At 42.5% G+C, this 20,436-nt stretch overlaps 1 protein-coding gene across 1 annotated transcript in view; it reads right to left on the reverse strand.

Annotated features, from left to right (window-relative positions):
- LOC124234256 (intersectin-1) overlaps positions 1-20,436 on the reverse strand; it is a 204,100-nt gene that overhangs the window by 55,068 nt on the left and 128,596 nt on the right. Inside the window, exons 20-25 of the mRNA XM_046651506.1 lie at positions 15,310-15,557; positions 13,332-13,491; positions 9,355-9,560; positions 8,521-8,603; positions 4,534-4,700; positions 1,400-1,445 (exon numbers count right to left, since the gene is read on the reverse strand). Coding sequence (XP_046507462.1) covers positions 1,400-1,445; positions 4,534-4,700; positions 8,521-8,603; positions 9,355-9,560; positions 13,332-13,491; positions 15,310-15,557 — 910 coding nt within the window. The remainder of the gene's footprint in view (positions 1-1,399; positions 1,446-4,533; positions 4,701-8,520; positions 8,604-9,354; positions 9,561-13,331; positions 13,492-15,309; positions 15,558-20,436) is intronic.

Consider the following 20,436-nt stretch of genomic DNA (forward strand, 5'->3'; position numbering starts at 1 on the left):
GAAGCAACACAGCGCTAACTGTTCTATTCCTCGACGCTCTCTCCCCATCATAATCGTTCTTGAAAGGAGGAAAGAAGGAGTGAGGTGAAGAAAGACAGAAAGGAAGAAAAGAGGTAAAAAGGCCCCAGCCTCTGACAATATTTCCTGCCACTCTAAGAGGCGCATTAGCAACCCCGTAGTCCCTGTTCTGTAGTCAGCGGCCGGCCACCTTACTAGGAGCTCTAGGCCGTCATGGTGCAGGCCTGGCCCTGCCAGATGCTTCCGAGAGCTCAGGCGAAGCAAGAAAGAGCCCGATTACATACACCGGGGCACCACTGAGCGCTCTAGTTGGGAAATCTGTAGCTGCGTCCTATTCCTCCCTAACACGCCAAGGACCAGCTCTAGATCCTAAGAGTACTCGGTTTGGAGAAAGTCCAAATTAGTGTCCTATTTGGCCTCAGATGTCCCTGCTCCTCCAAGGACCTGGCAGGCATAGCCAGCAACCTGCCCTGACATTCTTTTCTGTCTTTTGTGTTTCTGAGCAGCTCACTGGCTTCAGTGCAAAGTTCAGCCCGTCTGGACCCTTTGGAATGACAATTTAAAACGCAGAATACTCACAGTTCAAACAGAGGTTTGACCGAGGGGTCCAATATCTGAGTCTGACTAACATCCTATGACAACCTGAGAGCCCACTTTTCCCGGCCAGGTAAGGCCCTCCGGAGCTGAGCACGAGACACAGATACAAAGCCCTCACTCAGCATAGCGCTGACTCTTTCCGACCTCTAATTTCCTAAGGATGCGACAACAGAAAAGCTCAAATGACCTAGATGAGGAAGTCATGCCATACCAACCATATTATTTCACGTCTGCTTCTTCTTTCTCATGCTTCTATTTCTAGAACATGCGATTTTGTTTAGATGAACAAAAACACTTTGAATTCAGAGGGATGACTATAATTTTGTACCTTCAATGTGTACCTGAGGAAAACCACCCAATGGCTTCTAAATTAATAGGACCTACACTCTGATATTTGTTGCACTGTTTATGTTCTGGGACTGAATGTGCTGTCAGGAAAGGCAAAAGGGCTTCCTGAGCCCAACAAGAAGATGGGTAAGCAGAGTGACCCCAAATCCTACAGCTCCGTGCACTACACGTCCCACCATCTTGCTTGAATTATTTCTTCAGGACCCAAGAGGACATTCTGTCTGGTAACGCTCCTATTCCCCCTGTGTGAAGCAACAGCCATAGTTTATACCATGTATACACTATTAATGGATTCCAAGGAAAGGATCTACGCCAACCATTCTTAGGGAAGACTCTTTTGCCTTTTCTTGTAGGCTTCTGGCCCTAATAAAGATTGGGAGCAACTATCAATTACATTCAAAACATGGAAAAATAAGCATCAGGGTTTGTAACTTACCAGGTTTTTTTCCTAAACTCCCTGTTTTCCCAGCAGTTCCAGAGCCCTTAAAACAGAGCAGAAGGTCTCATTTGCATACTGAAGAGTTTTGGTCATGCAACTTAAAAAAACGATTAATGATGACACAAACCCGCTTGAGCCCCTGAAGCCCCCTTTTCATTCTGGGGAAACACAGTAGCACTGATCTCCTGACATTAGGACGGACACCAGGAAAACACGTGACAAAGTAAGTACTTTAAAGCATGCAGCTTTTACTCTCTTTGGAGAAAAATTAGCCAAGTACATGGCACTGTTGGACCCAGGGGGCTCAGGTGTGGCACAGGCATGTCGTGTCTCTGGGTTGAATCAAACAGGGGGGCCACACTAGGAAGACCACTAGTCTAGTCCTAAACACCAACCTCATATTTTATGTTCAAAAGGTTAATTATTAAATATTTCACACATAAAAAGTACAGAGACTCTAACAGACACCCATGAGCCCAATACCAAGATTGAATACATGAAAATATTAATATTTTACATTTGCTTTAGAGCTTTCTTTTTTTAAAAGAACCTAAACAGTACAGTGGCAATTCAAACATCCTTTCCCAGCCCCTTTGCCTCTTTATTCAAAGAGGTAGCCGCTCTCCTGTGCACCCATTCCACCCCAATCCTGCACTGTTTCAACGCTGCTCTACCAACACTGCGTGCACCATCCAGAGAAGCAGACCATACTTTTTTCCAACTAGTAAGTGTTCCAAAGTGCTCTGGGGTTGAATTCCTTCACGGACACTCACGGAATTTTAAACGAGCTGAGTAAGCCAACAGAGACCTTCAGTCAGGACAGGGGCCAGACCGTAATCCGTGGTTACAAAGGGCTTTCTCCTGAATTAATATTCACCCCTGAGTTCCTATCTTTCAGTAAATTAAGTATTCCAATTAAAACATAACAAAAGGCTTAATAAACTAAATGATGTTACTGCAGGAATAAAAATATATAATTTATCTACCAGGAACACAACTTATCATAGTCCCTTTAATTTGGTTATTGAAATTTAATAACCTTTTAACAGGGAAGATTGAGTTAAAATTTTTACTGATGTATGCTTTCTGTATTAACAAAGTTATACCATACCAATCTCCCTTGCTATTTTTATAGGCTGTGTATCAAAATAAAGGAATTCCAATGAAACAAGATTCCAAATGCCCAGTTTCTTTCCTAGTACAGGCTATAATACTCCCCCTATATTCCACAAAAAGAACAAAGCAACTGGCACTATCCAATGATAGAGTTCAAGTGGCTTCAATGCCACAGCCGGCACATAAGCTACGACGCGCTCAGCAGGCCAGCTTCTGTCCTGGCACTCCTCAAGAATGCAGGAAAAAAGCTACCCAGGCTACGTGCCCCAGGCCCTCTCATCCAGAGTAGGGAAGCGAGGACAGGACAGCCTCTCCCAGGCCCACAGGGCAATCCTGCTATCTGAGGCTAGGTCTGGTTTTTACGTTTGGCAGGATATTTTCCTTATACTCTAACTCTATGGCCAAGTAGGAGGAAAGAGCTGACTTTCTAGATTTTTCTATTATTATGAAATATAATGGAGCTAAATGTTTGCCCAAGATCTTTAGCCCTGCTAGTTCTTCCGTGGCTAATACTTTAAGACTGTGGTTAAGAAGTCACCTTACAAGTCAGCTTACCTTTAGAAAGTATCACGGTATATACATTTAACTTGCTGACTTCTTAAGTTTTTTATAGAAAACTATAATTTATTAAAGTACAATACAAGTAATGGCTTTTGTGTTTTAACTGATCCAAAGGGCAGAGTCACTTTAGAGTTTTTGTGCATGGTAGCAGAAATCAAGTGTTTCCCGCCTCCCGCAAATGCCATCTGTGTGATTCTCATTGGATCCAACTGGCTGGCCTGGAGAAGAGTTTATTCTGGCCCTCCAGGTCTGCAGAGGACAATTCACCGCTGTCTTCCAGGCAGAAGTGCTTGCCACCTGGCTTCTGCCAAATTCTCCCAGGGTAAGCAGACTTAAGCTAATCCCTCCAGGGGAGCTTCAGCAAGCTGCTCGCACGACCACAGCACGGGAAAACAAAAACAACAATAATGACACTTCTGGAAAAGTAAACCCAGGCAAAATAAAACTATGCCTGGGAACTGCAGGGAAGAGGAGACGGCCAATGGCAGGACTACTGCAGCCGGCCACCAGGCCCGGCCTGGTGCCCCAAGCAGCTACCGATACTGGGGCCCACCCTCCTACGGCATTCAAATGAGAGAGGGCCAGGTTTGTCCACTTGCTGGCACCTGAGAGAGCGAAAGTAAGTGAATTGGGTGCCTAAGCTTAGAAAAAATTTTAAAAATTTTTTAAAAAGAGCCCATTCTTGTTGGTTCATTTATGTGCGATGGATCTGTTAAATGACTACATTTATACCCCTAAATCCTCCAGCAACCTGAATTTTCCACTACAAGATCGGCTCCTATACTCTGGTAGGCCCACCTCACCATTTCATTAACCTCGCACTATCTCAAGACCACCGGTTATGAAACTGAATTTTTAGAGCCCCATTTAACAACAATGGGAGCCATTTCCAGTTTATAAGGAGAACAGCATTTAAAATAAATTTAGACCCTGGAGATACTAAGGCCTAGCCCAAAGTGTACCAATCTCTTAGGTCTTGTGTCTTCCTACTGTGTAGGGAAAAATATAAATTTCACAAACTCTCTACTGTCCAATATTCTGGGGCCAGTATCACCAAATTACTTTTGTTTACATGGGCAAAATATTTGCTGTGTATCTTTCTTGAGGTACCCCAAGTCAGTGCCCAAGAAGACCTAATGAAGAAAGTTTACTGCAAATCCTAAGGCAGTTACACGCAGGAATAGAGATAAATGCTGAACATTATCCCAGCTGACACACACCCGCCTCACTACAGACAGCCTCCACTTAGCCCCGGGAGTTCTTCTGCATATGGGAAGCGAAGGCTTAGCCTATGGAACCAAATGACAAGTTCAAATATTACAGGTCACACCGTATTTGCTGTCACGTTCCAGAACTTAGCAAAACCCAACAAAGTGTTCCACCGTCAAACATGGTGACTCCCCACAGAGAATCACTGCCCAGAAAGGGATAGGAAACAGTTAATGTGGGTTTACCTCCGAATCTTTAAGCCTCACATAGTTAGAAGGGAAGACTCCGGCCTTGTCGCCCACTGTTCCTGTCCACCAGTCACCATCTTTCTTGGTAACCAAAATCACATCCCCTTGCTGAAAGGTTAAATCGCCTTGCTCAGAACTCTCGTAAGTGTACATGGCAATAAATTCTGGTGGGGAGAAATATTGAAATACGGAGAGAGCTTGATTGTTTACAGAAATCCCAGACAGCTTTGCAAAAGCAAGTTTATGAATAAGGAAGTTAGGATAAGATCCATTCAAGAGAAAGGCTAGTCACAGATAATATACAGAGTTGCAGGACCCCTGGGCTCAAATTCCCCAATTGCACGTAAAAATTCAGTAACTGCAGACAGGGAGACAATTCCTGTGAAGACCCAGCCACAGGAACAAAAAACCAAGTGTATGTCTACCAACAGTGAGGACTACCCACGAGTGATCTTGACGTAACGTCATGATTTCTTTTTAAATGAAAATACATTTTACCTTTACCCTTAACTAACATTTACTGAGTGCCTCTGTCGGGCTGAGCACTGGCTGAGAGGCATTCGCATGCAGGCGCTTGGTGTGCACACCAAGTACCTATCTTTCAGTGTTGAGGATTTCAAGTCACAATTTTAGAAAATCTTTAGATATGGTATATCCTTTATGTAAATTAAGTAAGACACATATTTCATTATTCAAGTGCCCAAGTGAAAACTTATGTCTTTTTGTGCCATAGACACAGACGGCAGGAAGCTGTTAGAACACAAAATAAAAAATATACCTTATTTAGCTCAAAATGGGCATCTACTTGTCAATTAAATGCATCAACAGGTGGAGCAGACTGATGATAAAAGTAGTGTCTACTCAATTCCAGAAGAAAATCGAGGCTTTCTGATCAAGTTGAAAGACAAACCACAGCGTCCTACATTTTATTATTCATGGAAGTTAGTCTTAAAGGGTAAGAACTAATGTTATTCACTGTGTTGAAGGTGAAGTGTGGACATCCCAGAGGAAATCTTTCTTTTTAATTATAAGTAGCTGATTTTCCTAAGGCTTAGAACCAAGCCACACTCTCAGAAAGACCACTAGACACAAAATTCTTCACATTAGGTATAGGATTAGAGATTTATAGAAGGATGAACATACGTTTCTTGTTTCCATTTTTTTCTCCATTTTATCCTACTCTTCTGTATATTTTTTAAAAAGCAATACAAAAATCACCAATTACTCAAAAAGTTCATTTTTATGATGGATGATGTATGTTTCTCACTAAAACTTCAGATGATGGTCCTCAGATGCAGAGCCTAACGTTAATTAATAGGCAGAAATTTCGCGTGGAGGAATCCTGTGGCCAATTACAAGAGCCCCTGCAGGGGCCTACTGAAAGCTAAAAGAAATACACAAAAAACAAAACCCCCTAACGCTGTGCTCATGTGGGCAGCTCCACAATGTGGGAGGAGCTCTCCGAGGGCTTCAGCTTCAGCAGTGCGGACCTGCGGGCTGAGCCCAGCAGCGAGTGCTGGTGAGCGTCGGACCCCACGGCAGACACAAGGTCATCCGAATGTGGCAGGGAGAACAGAAGGCTCTCTGTCTTCAGCCCTCCAGCTCTGGTAACATACACCTCCACGGGTGAAACTGGAAAAATGATTTCCCGCACAAGGAACTCAAAGTTTGGCAGCTTTAATAAGGACATTCTTTTTTCCTTAACATATTCCTTTTTCTGATTTCTCAATCTTCTGACCCTTCCCTTTTCATTTTGCTCTGTGACTTGTTCCTTAGTTCATGTTTGGCCACTGAAGATAGGATCCTTGGCAATCAATACTTTTCCCAGCGATTCTTGCACTTAAAAGTCACTTTCTTAAAAATGGATCCAAATTTTGGAGTAACTTTCAAAATGCTTAAGAAACTTCAGGAGCATGAACTCTGGCTGAACTTGACACTGCAGCAGAGGACACCAAGGAGACTGGAAGGTTGTGGCTGCACTCGCCCTTCCGTGCACACAGGCTTCTGCGAGGCTGCTCAGGACTCAGGACAGCTGGGAGACGGGAGGATGGAGACGCAGGGGCCCCTCACCACCTGGGCCCACTTCATTGCACACTGACCCCAGGGTGCCAGCCATCCCCAAGCCGATATTTTAAGAGCTACCCAAACTGACACTCTGTTTAAATCTGGCTTATGGTTTATTTTAAATTTGATTACTTTTAATGCAGTATTAATAAGTGGCTCATTAACATATAAAAATAGCTCTTCTCGGAATTTCAAACTCCAGTGTCCTTCCACACGCCTCCAGAATGCCAGCAATCTTCCCCGATATTTCCAATACCTAAATCATTTCAAAATGGATGCAATAAATGTCAACTAAGATTAAAATTTAGCTCTCTTCTGTTGCCCAACTTTAAGTATATGTGCGGTTCATCTGTGACCTATTTAATTGAGGCCTCAAGTGTTGAGGCCTCTGTACATGTTTTAAAACAAATAGACATTTATCAATGTCGCTCGTAGATGAGAAAGCCCACTGCTATAAGTGGCTCTATTAATAACCCAGCAAATGAAGCAAAAAGGAAATAAAAGTAGCAGACATTTACTGACCTTTATTCTGAAGTTTTACACATATTATCTCATAATCCTTGTAATAATTTGCTACCCCAAGGGGTGGTTATTATGCCCACTTTACAGATGAAGAAGTTAAGGCAAGACCAAAATATATGGTTTCTAGGTAAGAGAGCTAGAATGTAAACTCCAGCCCTCCAATGAGATTTAATTGGCTATATACATGGAATTTTTCTTAGTGTGTGTGAGATAATTTGCTTTATACACTACTGACTACATGTGCTGTGTTTAAATGAGCTTTTTGCCTTGTTCTCCTAACAGCAGATGAACTGTCATTAAGATGATAAGAATGTACAATGAGAACTATGCTAATGATTGCTTTGGAGGTAACAGCAAAAACTGGATGCAATAAAACGCTGGATTTGTTGAGTAATGATGAAGTTTTATCACTATACCTATCAACTAAAAAAGAAAATTCTAAAATTCCTCTTGAAAAAGTAACTTTGTTACTGTGAGTCTGAAATACCATTAAACTTTCATGGTTGCTGTCTCCATGGGAACAACTGTTTTAATAATTCTACTTTTCACAAGGTAAGATTTCTAAGGAATGCAACCATCTCCTAACGGCAAACAAACTACATAAAACATTCTATCCTCATATAATTCATTCAAGGAACCCATGGAAAATTACTATACAGTTGGGGAGACATCAGTTAGCTACGAGCATTGTTCAGACTTCTGGATGGAAAGCACTCTTCAATTAGTACTAGATAATGGCTAAACTGAATGTGGAAAAGGCATAAATGAGACTTTTACTCTTAGAGCCCAAATTATGTTAGGTTTTGTTCACTTTTAAACCCATACAATACATTGGCATAGATAATCCTTGGGATTATGTCACAAAGACCCAGAAATAAAGCAATTAATTATTTGTATAATAAACACTCAAAATGAAATTTTTAGGCCTACAGAATCTGGTTTGGTCATTTACACGGAACATGGAAACTGAACTTCTCTTTTGTTTGGGTGTACAGATGGCACTGATGTTACTCTAACAGCTTTCTGGGACTGTGTAAGTCACGATTTTAAAACAAAATATTTATCTCAGAGTCAAGAATAGACAGGACCACAATTCAGCTATAGAGATGCTCAGAAAACTTGATCCCTAGTGACTGATGGGCCTCTTTCAAAAGTCAAAGGACTCATAATAAAAGACAGTTAGAAAATTCAGTTTTTATGATCAATCCATCTGATAGTATTTTGAAAGTCTCCATAAAGCCCTTCGATTTTATAAAGAGCTAAACTTTCACTTTAGCTTAGAACGTAAATTAATGTAGTCAATTTAAAAATGAAATCCAGTCTCATTCCAAACATTTACTGTTTGTATTGCATAATTTCCACGACCTTCTAAAGAACATATTTGCCTCAGGTTCTTACCTTCTCCCGAAACGGCCGGCTTGGCTGCAGGGGAAGCGACTCTCTTTAGACAGGCAGGACTTTCTGAAGGACCAGACTCCATGCTGAAAGATCGGGGAAAGAGTACGGTAAGTTTTATCTTAGAAGAAAGTAGAACAGATGACATTGATTTTTCTCTTTTAAAACTTCTTATCGTTTAAAACTCTGAACAATCTCCAGCTGAGATAGTGGCACTTGGCTAAGTTAAAGCACATGATAAGACGCTCCAGAGCCATGATTCTGGCTCACATCCGTGTTTTTCAGCACTTTGCTGTGCTGGATACACAGCCAATGTATTGGTCTATTTCAAAGCATGACTGATGGATTCTCATCCGATATTTTTGATATTTTTATCTTCTTAAATCTCATCATTTGTTTTGAACATGTATATGGTTGGAATAATTAAGGTTCTGTGCTATAATAAGACCCTAATGAAGAAGATAATTCATTCCTCCAATTATTTCCAAATGCTTTGGACTTCTAAGTAGTCATGTATCTCTGGCACAGTACTGAGGACTAAGCATGAAGACAGACATAATCTCCAACAAACCCACAAGAATGTTCCAGGTCTCAGACTAGAAATCCTTCTTGCATAATTCAATGAAAAACAAGATATACAGCCTTTCACAAGAAAAAGTGACCATTTATCTGTAAGAGGCTCCTTCTGTTGACACATCCTCTAACTTTTGTAGTTAAAAGATCAAGAAGATAAAATAATCCTGCAACTCCTATTTGTGAATCTTAACAAGTACAAGCAATATTGTAATGCCTAACACATTGTTTTCATCTAACAGAAGCAGATAACCACAAACATACCTTGTCGATTTCCTTACGGGCCCTGAAATGAGTTTCACGTAAGACTTGGGGAACCAACCCTTCTGGCCTTGAACTTCTCCAAACCACCACATATCTTGCTGTTCCAGGACGGTGATGACATCGTTTTTGTTAAAATTTAAGTGGTTGTCTTTTTTGGCTCTCCAAGGATACAGGGCTTGCGCTTGTAGCCCCTCCACCTTCTCGCCCTTGTGCGGAATGACGTAAAGGACCTCTCATTACTTGGTGATTTGTTATCAATTCAGGCGACATGAACACGGGCACCTCCCCTCCAATGAGCACACACGGGCACACACACAGCCACAGAGACCCCGCTTCAGCACAGTCGAGTGCTAGACGCTTCACTGTTTCTCAGTAATCGTTTATTTCCAAAAGTGGAGGCAAAAACCTGCCAGCCTATCCACAAGGCCATTGCCTGGCCACTAGAACTCTCTATTTAAACAAGCCAGGAGGTCGGATTTATTCTGTTGCACCTGGCTGTGTGCCTTTTATATTTTGGTTCTACGTTTTCTTTTTTCCTGAGGAAGACTGACCCTGAGCTAATATCCGTGCCCGTCTTCCTCTATTTTATATGTGGGACGCCTGCCACAGCACGGCTTGACAAGAGGTGCGTAGGTCTGTATCCAGGATCCAAACCGGCGAAACCCCAGGTCGCCAAAGCAGAGTGCGCAAACTTAACCACTATGCCACAGGGCTGGCCCCTATTTTGGTTCTATTTTAACTTTCAGGTTGCCCAGGGCATGCCCCCATTTCCAATCTGATTTGGATTTTCAGTGGAGAATTAATATTGGAGCAGAAATCTTATGAAATTTCAAAAGATAATTAACTGATCTCTTAGTTTAGGGAGACAGGGAAACACGCCCTGCACTGGATTGTGCTTGTCTTAGCGCCTTTTTAGAGAAATAGGGGTCTGGTTGGCATAAACCCCTTGTACACCCATATGCAAGGCACTGCGGGGTTACAAAGATGAATAAAATGCCGGCTCTGCCTCCCCAAAATAATTTAGGTTAAAACACTTTATTCACCATAAAGCACTATAAAAATGGACAGTGTGATGTTATTATCAAGGAACTCACAATTAACGGGGAAGAAGGAGATACAAACAACTATGTATACCACCTGGCAGAAGGAAATACGCTAATAAGACGTTCCAGCTATTCACTGTGGGAACAGAGAGAGGAGAGGTATGAACTCTGCCTGTGGGCAACAGGGAACGTTTCCCAGAGGAGGCAGCACTGGAGGTGGGCCTGGAGGGACGAGAAGGATTTTGAAAGCTAGGGCTTCGGAGGAAGGGCACTCCAGGCTGAGGGCACAGCACAGGCAAAGGCCTCGAGGCGGTACACTGCAAAGGGTCCAGGAAGAGAAGCACAATCCGGGGACGCGGGTGGCCTACTTTCATGGAGGGGTGTGGTAGGAGATGAGGCTGGAAAGGCAGGGCGAGGCATTCATTATCTGTTTAAAAACTATAATAGAAAACCAGTACAATATCTAAAAACATGACTAAACAATACAACAATGTCAACTTTCAATCGCATACGTAAATGGACAGGAACAAAGGACGATGGCCAAGGACAGTTCATCCGGAACCCATTTGCACTTGTCTTTACAAGTTATTTCCACGTTGACATTTAATTGTGATTGCATCGGATCAATGGAGAATTTATGACAGGTCAAACAGTTTCAGCATCCACGCTGATAACTTCTAAATCCTGGTCTTCTCCCCTTCTTAAACCTACGACATTCCTATTTCCTTCCATTTCAACTGTGCGCTCCTTCAAATCCTCAGAATGGAGGAGGTTTCTACGGGTTTCAAATACTCCCCAGGACCATCTGTTCCTGACCTTCCGTCCTCCTCTCTCGCCCTCACAGGGGACCTCACAGCTATTCTAGACTGTCTCATCCTCTCGCTACTCCCATTTACTTCTCTACCACGAATGGACCACTGGGTCAGCCATTTCAACTGTGTCCTTGTTGATACTTCAGAATCTCTCACCCTGAGAAATCTTCCCGGTGCCTGCCTTGTCAATCTTTCCACATGGATACACCCGAATAACCCATATAATAATAGCCTGGGGTCGGACAGAACACGGGCTCTGAGTTTGAGTCTCAAGCCTGTCACTACTAATTTTGTGACCTTAGGCAATTGTTTAATCTCTCCAGGCCTCAGTTTCCACATCCATAAAACAGATACTTTCTTCAAAACATTGTCAAGGAAGTTTTATAAGATCTCTCCATAGTGTTGCTATGACAGTAATAACCATAATAGTTGTGGTAGCTTTTATTATTATTATCATTTCTAGTTCTGGACTGCTGGAGAAAGTTGAGACAATGTGTAATGACCAGTTACAGATTCAGGTTAACTTAAGCCAAGCAATTCTTCATTTTTCTTTGCTGAATTCCTATCTTGCAAACTCTGCATTCCCCTCCTGAGAATGCTGGCAGGTAGCACAACCTGAACTCCTTTCTCTCCTTTATCTTTCCCCAACCTCTTCACCCCTCCTCTCCCAGAAGAAAAAGAATCCTGTCTTCTTTTCTGTGCTTTTCATGTTGTATTCACCTCACCCCAATTATATTCTCTGGTACTTGACTTTTCAGTCCCTTTCTCTAACATGCAGCAATGTGGCTGGCTCACGCCTTTCCCAGTGCCCTCCTGCCCCTCTACTCCTCTTTTCTTTCACACATCTTTCCACTTTCTCACCCATCATTTCCCCTTTACCCTTTTGCGATCTGCTTTATTCTACTCTTTTCCAGGCCACAAATACATTCTACTTGCCACACCGAATGATCTCTTCTTTGTCCTGACCACTGCCTTTAATAATATGAGCACACCCCTGACCCACTTTCTGGAAACAACGCCCCCGCTTCTCCTCCACCAGAGCAGGAGACGCGCCACCCGCTGAGCCAGGAGAGAATCAAAGGGAAGGAACGCCGTGTGGGGAGCCGCTCTTCTTCCAGGTCACAGAACGCATGTGCTCTGTGTATTTCCATTTTCTGCCGACAGTATCTCTCCTCTGAAGACCTCACACATTTCCTTAGATCTGATCTACGCTCCAGCTGCCTGCCAGACAGGACTACCTGGACGGCCCACTTTCACACGTCTAAAACCTGCCTCCTCCCTCGAACTAAAAATCCATTTCTTTCTCAATTCTTTCTTTCTGTTTAAGGTCAAATCTTTTCCTCAATCCCAGACCTCTTTCCTTTCCTATTTGCTCCCCCAGGCACTGTGACTCCATCCTCTTTCACTGGTGTCGCTGCCCCCATGTCCTCCACTCTAGTCTTCCTGCCCACCACCTCCACCTGAAGCTGCCCAGAGCCCACCTTCAATCTGGTTGTTCCCAGATCACAAATTGTCCCTGAGCCCCAAGTGCCTGCCAGATAGGCATTGTCTCTTGTCTGGTTTGATTGATTATTTACAGAAATTTCATTTCTTTACCTTTATTGTATTAAATAGAAATAGAAATATTCAGAATAACCATCTTTATCCTTTCAGAAATTATTCTTTCGTAGCAGGGCATTTAAGAGATCCTCATTAACCTACAATAAGTCTACCTTTTCCAAAAACTACTCAATAGTCTAGCCAAATGGACTGACCCATGATTTTCCTTACACACACTTGGATTTCCTGCCTTAAAGCCTCTGCTCATAGAATTTTCTGTCTGACAGACATGTCAGCCCTCTCCACTTCCTAGTAAGACCTTACCCATTGTTCAAGATGCAGTTCAAATGCCACTTCTTCAATGAAGCTTCTCTGATTACCCATCTCTGAACTCTCACTATTCACAATATATTCTGGGCTCCTTAAAGGCTACTGGGAAAACGTGAACCGGATCCCTCACTGCCAGCTGATCCCATACATATAGTGAGGCTTACTTGTAAATGACACAGTCAACAAGCACTGGCTGAATCTGCCGGTGCTGTAAGGCATGCTACGTCTTCACACTCCCACTGCCTGCCTTTACCTGGCCTAAAACAGGAGATGGGGAGGAGCCAGTGGCCGTGGCTGGAGTAAAGGCCGATCTCTGCCTTAACTGGCCGGCACTCGGCACGGTGAGAGAGGGCTGTGCTGCCCACGCATCCCAGTTGTCCGTTTCTGGTTTCTCATTTGCGCTGGTGGGCCACCTGGAGGGAAGAGCATGCCGCCATGAGTAGCAAGTACTTCCTAATGCACCAGCATTTCACCCACGGTAAACACAAACTCAGTACATTTACGGGGCTTTCTAAGTTCAAGAACAAGGAAGGAGGAAAGCGCACCAGACGGGGGTTTGAGTCTGAGCTTCGCACACTAGTGACAAACCTCAGGCAAATTATAGGAGTTTCTTTGAATCTTTATTTCCTCATTGATAAAACGGGAACAATATTCTGCCATTTTCGGTGAGTTGTGAAATACTGGATAGGGAAATACTTTGTACCTCTAAAGCACCAGAGAAGCATCCTCACACGATCATTATCATCATTTGTAATAATAGCCAAATCAGCAAAAAAGAAGTTATATATCACATATGAAAATATGCCAGCTTAGCAGCTGGCACTTCTTAACACCATTTCTCTGGCCCATCTACCACACAGCAAGCACCCGGCATGGTAACTACAAGTGGTACCTTTAGAGCAACCAGTTGTCCTGAATCTCAGGGACAGCTTCAATTTTGCAATTTTATAATTTTAAATAAACATATCTGGATGAGTGCAGATCTAAATGTAATTTATTTCTCGTATCTTTATTAACACATAAACAAATTTGAAAAATCAAAATAACTCCTTTGTTTGACTACACGCCCTGATTTGGGGTTTGGAAAATAAGATGCCCTCGATTATAGCCAGAGAGCTGCACGCTACACATTTAACCAGGAAGAGAGTCACACTGACCGGATCCACAGCAAAACAAGATCCTGGAAAACAGGGCATCTGTCTTCTATGTCAGTCTAAGCTTTAGTGTAAAGAGTCAGAGCTTTTCAATCAAGATCAAGAGAGGAACGGGGAGTTTCCACCTTGGGACCATGCTAATGGAAGGCTACTTTTGGGCAGACATTAGAGAAGAAGGACCTTCTTTAGCACTTCCAACCTTTTCTATGCCATGTAAGGGTGAAAACCTTGGTTACTCCTTACACCCTGCCCTCCACTTCCTCCTGCCCTTGGTTACTGCTCCTTTCTTTCAGCTTCACCCATTGGATCTTTCTCCAGCATTACATCTTGACTCCCTGCCTTCAATTCGTTTCTTCTGAAAGATGGTTAGACTTGAAAAAATATTTAAAATACTTCTTACGCAAATCACTTTTACTTGAATGCTGGCACAAAATATTTTTAGACGACTGCACAGCTGGATCATGGTCCTATAACTGGAAGTGTGGACAGAGGTTTCATTTCGCATTTCAAACCTCTGCTTACACGCTGCTTTTAATCACATTTCCTGATGACCAATGGTAAGTACTAGCAGCAGCCAAGGACACACATTGCTTCACTGCCCTGAACATTTGTACACGACTGATGAGACAGGAAAGCTGTAAAGGAAACAGCTTTTTATTGGATTCAAAACCACATGACTAAAGTCAATTTCTGTTTCTGTCCAGCAAAAAAAAAGTGCTATTTACATGCAGGAAATGACTGAATATTTGCTGACTGACACGGATGTCAAACACATTATTAGGAAACTGTATTTCTCCATTTCTTCCATGAGAATGAAAGATACAGACAAATTACTGAACAAAACAAGATAATAGGCTTTATTTTCTACCAGGGCAAATCATTCTTGAGCAATGATATAATTAAAGCCAGTTCAGAGAATGTAATCCACAATTTGCCAGCAGACCAGTCAGAGAAAGTGGTAATGAAAAGAGTAGGCATCTTTATGCAGAGGTACAACCCAAGATCATAAAAACACTTAAAGAAAAAAGATCACTAAGTTGGGGTTTCAAAAGTCAGAGATAGCATGGCTACACGTACGTGGAGCTGAAGTCGGCCCAGTTGTTGGGGGTCGTGGAGGGCTCCGAAGAGGTCGCTGCCAGGGGAGCAGGCGTCTCACGCACAGCCAGCTTGGGTGCAGGGGTAGGGGTCGGCTCGGTCACTGGTTTGACTGGTGTGGGAACCTCATTTTCTGGGATTTTCTCTGCATAGTTCGCAGGAAACCATCCTGTCTTTCCTTTTAATTCTCCTCCAAGCCATCCCGGTTCTCCAGTCTGGCTTTCATCCACCTGCAGGGAAGTCGCAAAGTTCAATTTAAGCGGCACTGAATCAACCCGCAAAGACACCAAACGCTCTAGCAGAACAAAGCTCCAAGCCTCTGACCCTGTCAGGCAGACATGCTGCATAGACATTTCTTCTTTTTCTTCATCTAAGTGTCTGAGAAGATTATCTCTAACCATTAACTCTGAAAAAACAGTAAGCGACATAATTCAAGTTCTTACTCTTTGTGCTTTTTAAAGCTTTTTTTTTTTTTTAGCTTTTTTCTTTCTTTTTCTAAGAATGGCAGTTAAGATTAAGTGCCAAAAGTCCTAAGGCCCATAGTTTAAATTTTTAGAGCTATTTTGAATTGGAAAGTGATCTGACAGACTTCATCACTCAGGAAAGTCATGTAATTATTAAAAATAATTTGACTTGGGTTTATTATTTAAAGTTGCAAGCAAAGGGTGCAATCAATATAAATTTAGCATTCTAAAAATCTCTGATAACTAAGCAGTACGTATTTAGCACAGGGACAAGAAAGATAAAAAGCACAGCCTTAGATGGTTTCTACAGGGAGCAAAGCTGACTGCTGTATTTAGGCATTTAAAAATTCCTCAGACTCACGATGAGAAGAAAATTAAGGAAGTGATTACTTACAGCAACGATCAATTTTATTAAGGTCCTATAGTTTTCTTTTGTATAAATTTAACTTTAATATTCACAGAAGTGCACACGAGAATACAGAATTCTGCTGCTTAAAAATTTCCAAGAAGCTATTTATTATACCAGGTGCTTTTAATGTTTGCATTTTAATTGTGACTCAAAGGACCCTTCAAAATCACCAGATGATTCCACTTATCTTTATGAGTTACCCCCACTATTTTATGAGCAACAGGAGAAGGATTTTGGAGGATAATAACATTCACTATTAGAAAATTATTTTCATTACTATAAGTCAATTAAGGGTCTATCAGAGACTTTATCTTATTTTTTCTCCCTTAATATACTGCCCAAGGAGGTGAAACATTGAACACTCATGTTGCTTTTTTAGAAATTACAGAAATGAGGAGGTAAGGTCTTAATAATTTTGGAAAAACTGGCAAAAATACTGGTTTTCTAACCCATTCAAACATTCAGTAAAAAAACAAAGCAAAAAACTGCAGAACCGAATATCTATCTGTATTCAATGGAGGGTAATAAGATATGATGCCTATTACTTTATTTGAATTTTTAAAAAAATGCTTGGGGTAGGGGTGGAGAAAGAATACAAAGCTTACTATTTAATTCTACACATTATTTACAAAATATTCACTAAGTGGGGGACACCTGCCTGCTGCTCCACCTTAGGGAACCCTTACTGTCATGAATAAAAGCAATTTTTAAAGCCAAGAATCTTCCCCAAGCACTTCCCCCCAGATAAAGGGGAATGCTGCTTCGACTGCTCTTCCTGCTACACTCGCATCAGATGTGAACACAGCACTACTTTCATTCAGGCCCCCACACTGTTTGGTTCTTACTTTCCTTCTTCTGGGCAGCCCCCACAGTTTCTCTAGATGAGGATTTAAGATGACATTTTTTTCCACTTGGATCTTATTTTATGCGAAACTCAAATGGCCACATGCCTTTCCTTCCCCATTTATATTTATTGCTGATATTGTGACACATTTTAACTTCGCAGCTGCTTTGCACTGGAAACAGAGCTATAAATAGGCCAGGTGGTGCCAGGGTCTCCTCAATGTCTCTGTAGGTTCAGCGGCCAAGCCGCCACCCGCTCCATTCATCCTAGGACCAAAGGTGATGTCAGGCGGGAGTGAGTTAGGAGCTTGAGCTCCGGGCACAAGAACTTAGCCTCAAGACTGCAGAGGGTAACGATCGAGAGTAGGGCCCTGCAATTAGACGGCCTCAGTTTCAGTGCTGCTTCCACAATCAACTGGTCGACTTGGGGCAAGTTTAATCCCTTGGTGCCTTGGTTTCCTCATCTGTAAAACGGGGATAATAACAGCGCCTGTCTTATTATGGCTGTTGTGAGGAATGATAAATATTAGAACGCTGCCTGGCATTTGAGAAGTGTTTAATGATGGTTTTTTTAAGCCCTCTCTCCTGTCCCGGCTCTGAATCTGCTGCAGTTCCCTTTCAGGCTTCTGTCCCAGTCTCCACCGTACCCTCTCTTAAGGTAACAAGCTCTGGTTCTCTGCACGGGGCGTTCCCTGCTCTAGAAACCTGTCTGGGACCCTAGGCCTCGGCGTTTGCCTTCTTGCCAGCAGTAACCCCTTAGGGGCCGGAGTTCAATTTCTGATCACAGCCTGTCTGGGACCCTACTGATCTGTCCAAGTTGGACGCCCTGGAATGTCAGCTGCTTTACTTAATTATGTCCTATGATCTACTGTCATTCCCTTGAGACACAGTAACAAGACTTTACTTGACATCTGGAATTGAATCTGAAGCCCTGAGGAAAAGTCCCAACCTGTGGGCAGGTCTGGCTCCCACCCTATTTAAGCAATCACACCCTGCCCTGTCCCCTGATAGGACACAAAGTGAGCTGCACCACTGAAGGGTGACTTGTGTACTTAGCAAAGGGGGAGGGCCACATCAGCCTCCTATCTCTGCAAACAAGGGTTTCTCCCATCCTTCAGGGCAATAATGCAATCAGCATTTCACTTTTAACCGCAGAAATTCACTGGTCAACTCTGGCCAAACAATAGTCTCAATTAGTTTGATTTATTCTTATAGGAATCCATTAATTGTAATGTATAATTAAATTTTAATTTGAAGGTTCAGAGGTTATAATAAAAATTCGCTCAACATTAAATTAAACTAACCACTTAGAAAAAGCATGAAGGTTCTCACAGGAAAATGAGAACTACTTCTTCTTGTGGTTTGGGAAACTACCCCAAATGCCAATCTAATTGTGGAAAAATAGAAGATTAGGATAGAATGAGAAAAGTTAGGCACACAGACTTCTTTGTCATGTGGACTTTACAGACAAAGTCAATTCATCTATTGGTGGCTATAATTCAGGGGGATTTGGGCATTAACAATATTGGTTTTAATCCAATTTCATTTAACCAGCCCCACCGCAATACCTCACAGCATCTGGGGTCCTTCTAGTGACACGTTATCAAAGTGGGAAGCACAAATCTGAGATAGTGCTCACATGACTGGGACTATGCGACAGATCTAGTCCACAAAATGTGAGTAATTATACACTTATAACGTAGGGCACTGATCAACAGTCATGCACACAGCAGCTGTCAGGTTCAAGCACACGTGGCTGAAGCCCAATAACAATTTCTCAGTGTCTAGAGGCTTCATGGCTGTCACCTTCAGCAGGGAGCATTAATATTTCTAAAACCTCTGACCTTGTTGATGAGGATTTTAGGCTGGTTACTTCTAAAACTACAGATGAGAAGCAGGCTCCGAGGACTGGAATTTTGCTTGCCCTTTTGAGACATTTGCGTTTGTGAAGGAAGGGGGGAGGACCTTGTAGGGACCTGAAATTGGCCACCCCAAGATATGACTCTTTGGCATCGGGATTGTTTTGGGCTGATAGCTTTTGATAAACTGGGACAGGGAAGGAGGCCCTGGGGAATGGAACTTGCCCTTGTTGGGAGACATTTACATTTGTAAGGTAAATCTCTATCTGTAAAAGGTGCCTCCCTCTCTGTACCAGGAAGAAGAGAGATGACCTTGTCCCTAGAAGTTCTTAATGGGGAAGGCAAGAACTTAAGTTGGTTGCTGTCTGGCAATCTCATGTAACTGGTTTAGGGTGGTGGCGTCTAACCTTTCTAACCTTTACTTAATCCGATTTGATTCTTGTCTAAAAGTCATGGGATCACCCAATGACCAGACCCCACCTGCACTGATACCATTTTAACTTTTTTTCATGTTCTTTCCTTTGTCTTGTAAAGAGATGAATCATATACCTATGCCTTAAATTTAGCTCTAACCCTCAACTGGGGGCAGCAGAAGCTCTGACTGCCCATGGGTCCTGTCCCCATGCTATTCCACACTATTCTCTAAATAAAAGAGCACTACTGCCAGATCTTGAGAGTCTACGAAATCTTTCTTTTGACTCCTCGGCTCACCGACCCCGCATCACTTGTCACAAAGAAGGGAAACAAATTCCCTCTCCCCCTACATGCGTGACAAAGAACATGGACAGCTAACAGGTTCAAACCACGTGCTGACTCAGACCAGCTGGTGTGGCTGCCCGGGACGTGCTGACGAGTCTGGGGAGCAGCAGCACGTGCTTCCTGTATTTGCTAGTTTGGAAATAGGAGGTTTCCACCCAAACTCCTGGATGAGGATATTAAAATTGTTTTCTAAAGCTCTAATCTAGAGGTAGGCAAATTTTACCTCTGTTGCAACTACTCAACTCTGCCATTGTAGCAAAAAAGCAGAGCAGCTGTAGACAATATGGAAATGAACAAGTCTAGCTGCGTTCCAATAAAGCTTTATTATAAAACAGGCAGTGGGCCAGGTTTGGCCCACCCCTGGAACCATACGTGTAAGGTGCCTCAAAACAGCAATGATCCTACAACCGTTACTAAACAAGCCGAGCTCAGATGTTAAGGCTATGGAAATCTAAGGAAGGAAGGAAAGACAAGGTATTGACTACATTAAAAAAACTTCCATCAAGAGAAGAAAAGGCAAAAAATGAGTTTAAATTGTTAGAAGAGTAGCGCTAAATTAGAAGACAAACAATTTCCAGAATGAATTGACTGGGTGATGGCTGACAATCACGAAAGAGGTCTCCCTTTTTGGATATTTCTAAGAGGATATTCTCCAGAAATGATTTAGGATTAGTTCTGACGGGAAAAAGAGATTAGATTAGATCAGTGGTTTCTGAAACTCTCTAATGGAAGCACCTGGAGAGGGTTTTGAGTCCTATATATAGATTAAGAGTTC

This window comes from Equus quagga, unplaced genomic scaffold (assembly GCF_021613505.1).
Source record: "Equus quagga isolate Etosha38 unplaced genomic scaffold, UCLA_HA_Equagga_1.0 73442_RagTag, whole genome shotgun sequence".
NCBI lineage: Eukaryota > Metazoa > Chordata > Mammalia > Perissodactyla > Equidae > Equus > Equus quagga.